This window comes from Clytia hemisphaerica, unplaced genomic scaffold, assembly GCF_902728285.1.
Source record: "Clytia hemisphaerica strain Z4C2 unplaced genomic scaffold, Clytia hemisphaerica genome assembly, whole genome shotgun sequence".
In the NCBI taxonomy this organism is placed as follows: domain Eukaryota; kingdom Metazoa; phylum Cnidaria; class Hydrozoa; order Leptothecata; family Clytiidae; genus Clytia; species Clytia hemisphaerica.
The window spans coordinates 2,161,764-2,172,818 of record NW_027103507.1 but is presented as its reverse complement, the minus strand read 5'-3'; the positions used below and the strand labels follow the sequence as shown (position 1 = coordinate 2,172,818).

The 11,055-nt window shown below is 36.9% G+C and overlaps 2 protein-coding genes across 2 annotated transcripts; both read left to right on the top strand.

Moving 5' to 3' along the window:
- The first annotated feature begins 271 nt into the window (after positions 1–271).
- LOC136798963 (beta-1,3-galactosyltransferase 1-like) lies at positions 272–1,788 on the top strand. The gene has a single exon (XM_067055649.1). The coding sequence runs from the start codon at positions 323–325 to the stop codon at positions 1,694–1,696; it is 1,374 nt and encodes a 457-aa protein (XP_066911750.1). The 5' UTR covers positions 272–322; the 3' UTR covers positions 1,697–1,788.
- A 671-nt stretch (positions 1,789–2,459) lies between these two features.
- On the top strand, positions 2,460–4,257 carry LOC136798992 (uncharacterized). Its single transcript, XM_067055679.1, has 2 exons — positions 2,460–3,125; positions 4,162–4,257. The coding sequence occupies exons 1-2, from the start codon at positions 2,460–2,462 to the stop codon at positions 4,255–4,257; spliced, it is 762 nt and encodes a 253-aa protein (XP_066911780.1).
- Positions 4,258–11,055: the final 6,798 nt, after the last annotated feature.

Here is an 11,055-nt window from a genome sequence, read left to right as displayed (position 1 = left end):
ACTTGATTAGGACATTCTTTACAATGGAGAGAGCAAGATAAACTCGATAAGCCATAAGTTTATTTGGTCACTGTTCGTGGTCGTGGTCGCTGGACGTGGTTTTTCAATCTGTGTTTTCCAGTCTTGATTCTTCAAAAAAGGCCGAAGGTTACTCCAAGAAATCTCGTTGACAAAAACTAGTCAACATTATTGACAACCAACAGTTACTTAATAGCTTCCTCATTCCCATGTCTGGTTTAAAATGTTTGTCGTATTTTTCTTTCTTAGCATGTGTCAAACATTAAAAAATATTTGTAGAAACATCAGTTAAAGTTTTAACAGAATGTTTCGCGGACAAAGCTCTAAACTGATAATCATCCTAGTCCTTGGACTTATTGCTTTTTTGAGTGTGTTTAAGAAGGATGGATCTCACATTAAATTCAAAATCCAATCACCAAGCAACACCCAATCAAATGATGTCAAAATAATACACGAAGAAGAACTTCGTCATGTCCAAGAATTGAGAGAAATGGTGGGAAAGAATTCACTGTCACTCGATCAAATTGCAAAATCTTTGAATGATTCATTCGGCAACAAAATCAGACAGGAAAAGATTGGCACGATCGACAACCAAAGCCCAAAACTGAACACACCCAAGCCCTCACACCAATCTCAGATTAATGAGCCAAACGTTAGATTATTAAACGAGGAAGATTTGAAACCATCTAGCAGTCAAATTTTATTCCTTGTTTTCTCTCATATTGGAAATGTGGAAAGGCGTACTACCATCAGGCGTACTTGGGGAAATCCTGATCATTTTCCTAAACAAAGAGCAATGTTTAAGAATGCAACATACAAAGTGCTCTTCATAACTGGTTTTGTGGCCGACAAGATTAAAAACGCCAAAATAGAGTCAAAAACACACAGAGACATGTTGATTACCAACCGAACTGAAAATTATTTCGATATTTCACGAAGAACACAATTTGGTATACATTGGACAATCAGAAATTGCAAATTTGACTATTTCTTTAAAACTGATGATGACGTCTTTGTAAGTATTCCGAATACCTACAAACTTTTTTATCAAGATGCTTTTGCTGTTGAGCACAAGACTTCTTTATATGCTGGTTTTATACATATGCGTGGTGGTCCTATTCGAAACAAAAATTCCAAATGGTATATTGATAAAAAGAGATGGGGACAAACAGTATACGCTCCATTTGCTACTGGGATGGCTATCATATTATCGAGAAATGTTGCTGAGCGTATTGAACCGTATTTCGAATGGAAAAATGTCTTCCCACTTGAAGATGTCAATATTGGCTTCTATGTTTTTGTTGCAAAAGTACCAAATATTGGAGTGAGGCCATCCAAAGGAAGAGAATTCGTGCTGGATTACACTGTGGCAATTTGTGATCATTATAAAAGTGGAACTATTACTATGCACCCTGTGAAGAATGAAGCTTGCATGAAAAAATTAATGCAGAAAAGCTTACAGTATATGGTTCCCAAAACGGTAACGACCCCCAAAACAGAGACGGCCCCAAAAACGGAGACGGCCCCCAAAACGGAGACGTCCCCCAAAACGGAGACGGCCCCCAAAACGGAGACGGCCCCCAACACAGAGACAGCCACTAAAAAGGAAACGGCCACCAAAACGGAGACGGCCCCTAAAACGGAGACGACCTTCAAAACGGAGGTTTCGATTGAATGAGCCATTTTTATACTTTAAAACCTGGCAAAGCTTCAGATTCAATCCTAACACATTTCCCTTGAGTCCGAAAAAAGAAAAATACCAAAATGTCATTTTTTGCATGGCTACTTTTCTTCTTCCTTTTTTTTCAAAAATTAGTTTTGAAAATCCCCTTTTTTTGGACTAAAATCGTCAAAGGTCAAACAAGATTGTAAATTAACCCTTAAAAACTGGGTCACTCTAAAAAGTATAAACATATACCAGCATACCAACTCAGTACTAAAGTTTTTCAGTAAATTCGAAATATTTCACGACAAATTTAACATTAGAGACTGCTAGTTTTTTTGCACGTAATTTTACACTCAGCCAGGCCTGAAAGACTATTGCTTTGGTATGAACTTATTTTGCAAAATTATCAAAAATCTAATTATTTCAAAGTGTCATTAATTCGAGACATGTTTAAGTGATGGGTTTTGAACAATTTCAGTTTAATTTAATCGACGTTTTGAGGACCACTAACCTTTGACAACTATTTGTATGAAGATAAAGAAGAGAAAAGTAAATTTCGACTTTTTTAAGTCGTAAAGAATCACCATAACTCCAAATTTGAGTCAAAGGTGGTCTTGTATACCCCTGCGGGCACGGTCACCATTGTTCTTTAGATACAAAAAAGTGAACAAACAACTATTAAAAACAAACAAAAATGTGATGTGATGAATTATTATCTCTGGGTGAGGAATTGACCAAACACATCCTTATATACCCTGGCCGAACATTCTAATCGATGCAAAACACCTATCAATGGAAACTTGGAACCATCAACGTACGTACAGGACGAGAAGACCAAAAGCTTGAACGAATTATTCGCGAAATCGATAAAGCAGATATCAACATCTGTGCCCTACAGGAAGTCAGACGTTTCTCTCAAGGATCAGCTTCTATCCCTATCAAAACAAATGACTTTACAAATAAATATGAAGTATACTGGAGTGGATACACTCAAAAACGAATGCATGGTGCTGGAATAGTCGTGAAAGTCAACCCAAACATTGAAGTAAGCGATATTATTTATGTTAACTCAAGGATTATTGTTGCAGAAATCACCCTCTATGGATGTCATTTGAAAATTATTTGTTGTTACGCTCCAACAGAGGAAGACTCGAAATCCTCAAAAGATAAATTCTACAGCAAAATAAGAACTCTTGTCACTAATACCGAAAGTAATCGTAAAGTTATATGTCTTGGGGACTTCAATGCAACAACATCGGCCAGTTGGTCAAACACATCACTACGTGAAAACTCAATAGTAGAAAACCTTGAATTCAATGACAATGGGGAGCGCTTCCATAACTTCTTCGACAATTGTCGTCTATCCGTCCTAAACACATGGTTCACTCACAAAAAGTGCCACAGAGTTACCTGGTATTCCCCCGATGGGAAAACACAAAAGGTATATGACTTTATTCTCACTTGCAGCTGGATTCGACAATACGTTAGTAACTGCAGAGTGCACCGAAGCTATGATTTTGACAGTGATCACCGTTTAGTTATCGCGACCTTGAATACGCCATGCACCAAAGCTGCACGCTACAGAGAAAGGAACAAAAAGAGAAAAAACGAAAAACTCGATTTGAAAATGTTAGATAACGAAAATATCAGAAATCAGTTTATACAAACTGCAATCGACAACATTAACACTAGAAATCTTGAGAATGAAAATAATGACACTATAAATCGACATTTTATCCACTCAATAAATTCTGCTGCTGAAACAAATATTCCGAAACTGACCAAAAACCGTATAATTCACCCATGGCACAACGATGAAAAATTAGATAATCTATACCAACAAAAAGACAAATTGATGACAAAAAAAAATTGACTCCGCAGATATTCAAAAACTTCGTAAAAAGATCAGATTACGAGCACGTTTTCTAAAGAATGAGTATCTGAAAACAGAAGCTGAAAAATTGAACCAGCTAGCAATTAATCGCAACCTACAAAAACTTTTCAAACGGGCAAAAGAGCAAAGTAGCACTCTTTCAAATATTCAAGCTTCTTGTCCAACCCAAAGTCTTCTCAATCACTTCAAATCTCACTTCAACCCTACCCAACGACAAAACAGGCCAATCGAACTATCGAATGATGATCTTCCCCACTATGTTACACAACTTTGACGTGACTATGATCAGTACTCCATGGGTAGCCATATGTGTGCTGCAAAACTCGAAATTCAGCATCATAATGCAGCACACTGCCACGAGTTTTTAGTCGCCAGTCAAGAACCTTCACAGAGTAGGCAAGGTATTCCCTGATCTCCTGCATGGAGGGAAGCTTACTTGAAAACAAAAGTTCATAAAAAATTCTAAGGTTAGCGATGTTAAATTGTTCTACTGTAACAGACGACAGTTTCGGTTTTGTATCTTGCAGAGAAAGTTTTAGAACACAGTTATTATCACTTGCAAACACTTTTTCTTCTTCTGAAGGACGTAGCCTCGAAACAAAATCAACTATACGAAGAGGCTTACCACGAGTTGGATCATTCGTTCTTGTTGGACGTAGCAGGATCTCGCTTTGGTTGATTGTTGGACGTTGAGGATGGAGAGGGGATTGAAAATCAAGATTCTGTTGCGTTCCCACTAAAGGGGAAGGGTTTACAGCAGACGAAACGATGTGTGGAAGGACGGATGTTGTTGTAGTTTGGGGAATCCGAAGGAATGCTTGATCCAATCCAATAGACGTTTGGGGGATTCCCTGACGGGCGGTTGATATGGGCGCTAATGGTGGAGCTGATGAAGAAGGGAGGGCGTTTGAAGATTGGGCGGTTGAAACTCGAGAGGGTGCAGCTTGTCTACTGGCTCTCAAACGAAGAATTGCCAGTCGTTTACTTTCAATTTCTCCAGCCAACCTTTTTTCTTCCTCCTCGATATCATGCCTTAGGGCCCGGGGGGGCACTTACCTTGACGACCGACGGGGACGTGCCGCTGGAGTTTCAAAAGTCGATCCTGTCAGAAATGAAATTTGATGAAAAATAGACCCTGTCAGAAGAAAAATTCGATGAAAAACCTACCCTGTCAGATTCTACTGTAAAAACCTATACCCTGTCAGATTCTACCCTGAAAAACCTACCCTGTCAGATTCTATGTTAAAAACCTACTCTTTATACACGTGTTTCGCGTTTTTCGTAAAATATAACATGATATCAACATTTCCAGGCTAAAAAACTACAGCATTGCTTAAAGCCCTTAAACATTAACCTCAATACCTGGAAAACCGACCAAGAGAATCGACGACGAGAGTTATGAAATTACAAAGTAAACATATCTTTAATATTGTGTGTGAATGTGTTTCAAAGCTAGAAAGGTACAATATTATAGATGTACAAGAACAAATAGAACGCTAAAATTTCAAAAACGTAATAATGAACGTAGATAAATTTCCGATATCCGTTTCCAGGATTACCGTAGGATCACATAAGATTCCCATTCCCGCTCTAGCATTACTGGTGCTTTTCCGGGATCATTCCGCTAGTTTTCCCGGGCATACTGGCAGAAAAAAGTGAATTAATCCAAGCTGGCAAATCATAAAACGCAAAAAAGAAGTAATGTTTTGATTATTTTTATAATCGGCCAACTTGTTCCATTGTTTTCAACTAGTCGGAACTAACTATCATCTGTTTTCAAGTGGCAAGTGGAATGTTATAGCAGGAATCGGAATCAAAATCAGAACTGACGAAGTCTAGGTTTTAAAGGACTATTTTGCAAGTATAAGCTTTAAAACGACGCTTTTACAAAGAGGACGAGAGGATGTCAATGAGACTAATACAGAAGAGTTGACAGTATTGTTCTGTTCTACAGCTGTTCTAAGCCTTCAGCGGAATGTCTCAACGATATGGGAAGAAACAAAACATAACAGTTGAAATAAAAAATCTGAATCAAAATCTACAATAAAGTCTTGCAACATCTAGTAAAATCTGTTTGCCCCTCACAGGGGTCTGCTCACTGCCGCGTCAAAACGATTTGCAAAAGAACTCTACATGCAAAAACGGCAAAAACAGACCCTGTCAGACACACACCATGAAATTGCGCCCCTGTCAGATCAGGATTTTGCAATTTTAGATACCCTGTCAGTAATTCTGCAACACTGAAAAAGGTACCCTGACCAGCGGCACGTCCCCGTACCTATTTTTGCTTAAGTGCCCCCCCCGGGCCTTAGGGTTTGTTCCTCATTTTCCAATAAAGATAGTTCTTCCCTTAGCATATCAATTTGGCTATGGGCGGCAGGAAGTCCACTTCGCTCATCCAAAATGGCAGATCTTCGTTGTAGCTGCCGTTAATTCTCTTGTTTTTGGACTGGATTCAGGCGTAACGTTCGGTGGTGAGGCTGATATCCCTGTGCAATTTGGTCCAGGTATGCCAAAATCATGTCTTACTCTTTCAATGTGACACCCAGGGCATTTTGAAGCTCTGGCAGATTTGGATTCAGTAGACTTTGGTGACAGTTCAGTGGAAGACATATTGATGGATACAATTAAGGATTAGCAGCAATTAAAATCAGTAAGATTGTGATGATAGTAGTTGATAAAGTTAGCAAATTATAAAAACAGCAGTACCAGCAAAATGAAGAACTGAAAAGGACTGGCCAGGTACCCTGTTCTGCTATATGTATGGGAGTCTGAAAGAGAGGATAAATGGGAAATCTGAGCCCAACAGGGCAGACACAAATCAAAACAAACTGATGTATCTAAACTCTGATATACCTACATATGTTATTTTCTTAGCCACCCCGGTGAGCTTTTAAACTCTACCGGGTTGCTGAGACAGGGGTGTCAAAGAGCCACCTCAGAAGAACAATCAAATAAGGAATAAGGAATTTGGAAAGAAATTTTACTGATAGTCGTTACTTCTGTTAGAGTATCATCTCATCTGAAGCAAAATTTAGTCTACAAATATTAGCAGTTTGTGTCTATATCTCATAGATATCTTCTTATAGAGATAATATAAAGTCATTTATCTGTTTTTTTTGTCATCTCTTTTATTACCAAAATAATGATATATAATGATTTATTTATATCATATTAAACGCTACTGTACTAAACTGCCATTTTACCGTAATAATCAAACGACAAGTTTTTGAAAGGATAAAAATTTCTAATTTGCGTTGCTCAGAGCGGTTAATAACTACTTGTGGTTTAAATAGGGAATTTCCCCCCAAAAAAGGAATTTCCCTTAATTTGACTCCCTGAGGTCATAAAAGAGACATACAGGGTGTCCCTAATTAAAGTATCGAGTTTGAACATGCGATTGAGTAGAAAGTTTTATGTGCGTGTTCACAAAATTGTATTTTAAGCTCTGCCTCTTTTTCTCTTTGTCATTACGATTAATTTATACGTTGCAACTACCTTTTGTAATAAGCCTGTGTGATGGAGAACGTTCTAATATTTTAGCGATAACACGGGATGTTTGGGAGAGGATAATTACAAGGTCTCAAAAGAAGGTTGTCTATTGCTCATTCCGACATCGACTTATAACCTGACTGAAATTCGAGCCGTTACTAGCAACCCTGCGGGGCCCAAGGCGCCGAGTATGCACCCGGCACAGTGACAAGCCGTTACTAGCAACCCTGACCCTACCTAACTGTTAGTTAATCAATTCCAAACAACAAAACCCCCGGAAAATTTAAAATGTCGGAATGAGCAATAGACAACCTTCTTTTGAGACCTTGTAATTATCCTTTTCCCGATAACACACACAAACTTTTCTACTCAATCGCATGTTCAAACTCGATACTTTAATTAGGGACACCCTGTATAGAGCTTCTTTGAAAATGGGTAATCAGATCAAAACAAATCCGAAAAAGTGTTTTTAATGATGATAAATCAATAGAAATACAGTCAAGCTAAGAATGTTACCGGTACACCATTTAACCGGAACTAAAATACTGAAAAACGCGCGCAAAATTATAAGATGGTTTCCCTATTATAAGATGGTTTGCCCAACTTCCTTATGCGTGAAGCTATGAATGCCATCTTCGGAAGCTTTAGGCTTACTGCGGTGGCAAAAATTTTAAAAAATATCACTTGATTTTTCAAATGATATAGCTTTCATTTCTGGAAGAAGCAAAACGTAACATATTTCAAGAAAACAATCAGCGCAAGAATAGGTACGACTGCCAGATGTCTTGCTTGAATTTCGGAAATGTGCAACGTTCAATGCAGTGTTTAGATCAATCGCGAAGTCTTCCTCTCCCATACTGTGAAAAATCTTTTAAAGGAGAAAAAAGTAAAAAAATGTTATTACAGTGACAGTTGACGCTCTTTAATTCGACGTTCTACTATGTGATAAGATCCTGTAGTTTTTGATGAAATCTTGTCTTTGAAGGTTTTTTGTACTGATGCAATCGTTCAAAACAATCAATTTTCGCTTATGTTTTTCTTCTCCACCTCTAAAATTCAATATTTTTACCTCTTGTTTATTGGATTGGGGAGACTTCCCACTATTCGATACGCTCACGTATTCAATGAGAATCCAATTCCCGAATTAGAGAGTGTCAACTATATGTATACGTATAATATGAATGCTTAAGAAGAAATTTTCGTCATCTGTTGAGCTATATGCTGATGAAGTCACGAAAGATGACGAAAATTTCTAGTTAAGCAGTCGCTTCATTTTTTTTATATTTTACAAATTTGCTGCTTTAACATTTTACGTTTTCTATAATATGAATGTATTTATATAAATTTTTACAAAATGCAAACTTTCCTTTATGGAATTTCCCTTTTATAGGGCCTTGTTTTATATTTTGGTGCAGTTTCAAAAATTATTTTACTTGTCAGCTGTGTGCTGTGCTGTATCAGTTCAGTACAGTAGTGTTAGAGCTATATGATGATGGAGAAAACTGTTCGCTGGATAGAAAATAAGTTAATCTCAATGTCTGAAAAGGACTCAATTTATTTATTTTTCCTTTCAGCAAATTCACAGGTTTATAGAAAAGTAGTGCTATTGGACTGCTGGAATGTGCTAATATAACTGAATAAACAGATAAAAGAGCTTTTAGAAACAGAGTGAAATTCATAATGTCTACCACCATCACCAAACCAACTTTTTAGGAATGCTTTTAACGCTGACATTACCTTATTCTGTTTTACTGCCCTGTTTTTTGTTTGACTGCAATTTATCACAAATCATTTTTATTCTTGCCTGTTTATGTTTTGGACAAAAATCCTGGTTGACGGAGAAATCCTTTAGAAGGAGAGCATTTTCAACTAGGTGGTTAAACAGATTATATTGAGACAGACTTTAATACTGTTCATCAAGCAAGGAGTAAGATGGAGATTTCAAATATGGATGTTAAGCTCGACCAGATTATATCATCAAATACATCTAATATTTTACAACACCCCCTTCTCACAGACCCACTGGGACCCCTTATTCCCACTGGAAAAAAATGAACAAAAAATCGTCCCCGGTGGAAAATTATCCTCCAATTTTTTTCCCCACTGAAAATAATCAAATAAACTAATCCTCACTGCAAAATATTTACTACTTTTCCCATCCCCACTGAATTTTCTAATTAAAAAAACAGGAATTGAAATCCCCAGCCATAAAAATATGGGAATATGGATCCCCATCGAGTTTCAGTCCGTTATTTTTATCCCCGCTGACTGAAGAAATCATACCGGGTCTGTGAGAAAGGGTACTTAAAGGACATCATCTCTATGAGAAGGGAGTGTTTTACAATTCTTCTGGGACTTTGACTATTAGTGAAATGTTCATGAAATGATTTTCCTTCAAAAGAAATCCTTTTGTGACTCCGAGCTGTGTAATAAGCAAATACCCGAAAATGACTTTGTTTTGTCAGTTTTGCTTTGTCGAATATCCATCAAGCTCGACTAACTATTTTTAGATACCAGTGGATACCCCTAAAAGAAACCCACAGCAAAAAAAAGGTACCCCCTATATCCTGATAGAGAAAACAATAAGGGCTGAAACTTTTTCTGGTGAGTCTAGGCTACCTATGAATTTCTTCCCTGTGTATGGTATTTTGTAAAAGCTGCTAAGAAAATTTTTATTGCTTGGTGAAAAAATGCAGTTTTAGCGATTTACCCCTTAAAACCTACAAAATGGTTTTCTTGAATAACATTTTATAAAATAGTCCTTTTGGTCTCAAATCTTGAACAGTGATTCACTTCAAAGTTACTAATGCTACAATTAAATCATTGGTACCTAAACATTATCAAAACTGTACGTTAAAATCAAATTACACCTTAAAACATACACTAATACACCTTAAAACCTACAAATATTGACCCCTTGCTCACAACTTATTGAGACTGTGAAATTGCAATTCAAATGCTGAACCGTGATTCACTTGATCAAATAGTTGCTAGAAATCCATTCCCCAAAACAATATTTGTATTTTTTCAGGATTTCATATCCATAATGCAATTGCACCTGTTTGTTTGTCAAAAAACGGCTTTGAAGGGTCAAAACTTTTATTCACTTCATTTTTGATGTATGTTACTAATGTTTTTCAAAATCTCCATCAAATTTGTGACATGTTGGCAAGGGATATGATAAAGCATTTATCATACGCTTTATCATATCCCTGATGTTGGTATGCAATATGACCATATTTTGAGAAAGTCGATTTTCATTGGCCACTACCATAAATTAAATTTAAAAATAGAACTTTGACGGCCTTACGATTTCTTTGGGGTGTAACCATTGAGTTTCAAGCCGAAGGCTAGAGGTCAATCTCTAACCTTTCTCAGGCAAGAAAAATTGAAGCCTTAAAATATGCGCCGTATTTTTGATGACGGATTGAATCTAGCAATTCCTTTGTTTTCGAGTGATATATTTTTCAAAATGAAGCGGTAAATTTTAGTTTCAATCTGTCATTTGTGTAAAAACCAGGCGGGTCGCTCAAGGCCGCGCAACTTTGGTAGGATTTGTTGGCTTCAAATCCTACCAAGGAGATTGACCTCTAGCCTTCGGCTTGAAACTCAATGGGTGTAACCATGGAGAAGAAAATGATTTTTTCGTACCTACCATAAGTATAGGTACCTAAAAAGTATAGGTTTTATGACTTTAAATTCATTTGTGTAATCTCTAGGTCCGAAAAACATGATTTTTTGAAGGGATAAAATTTTCAATAACTTCGAATTTTACGACACTTTACGATAATTAAAATTCTTGAAATTAGGTATTTTATGAAAGTACCTAGAGATTGTAAAAAAGTGAATTATACAATATTAAATTAAGTTTGGTGTTTAAGAGAGCCCAAAACCCAAGTTTGTAGGTTTTAAGGGGTGTCTGGTTTTAAGGGGTATCCACTGGTACCTAGTTTTTTTCTTGTGGAATATTGTGATTTATCACTAG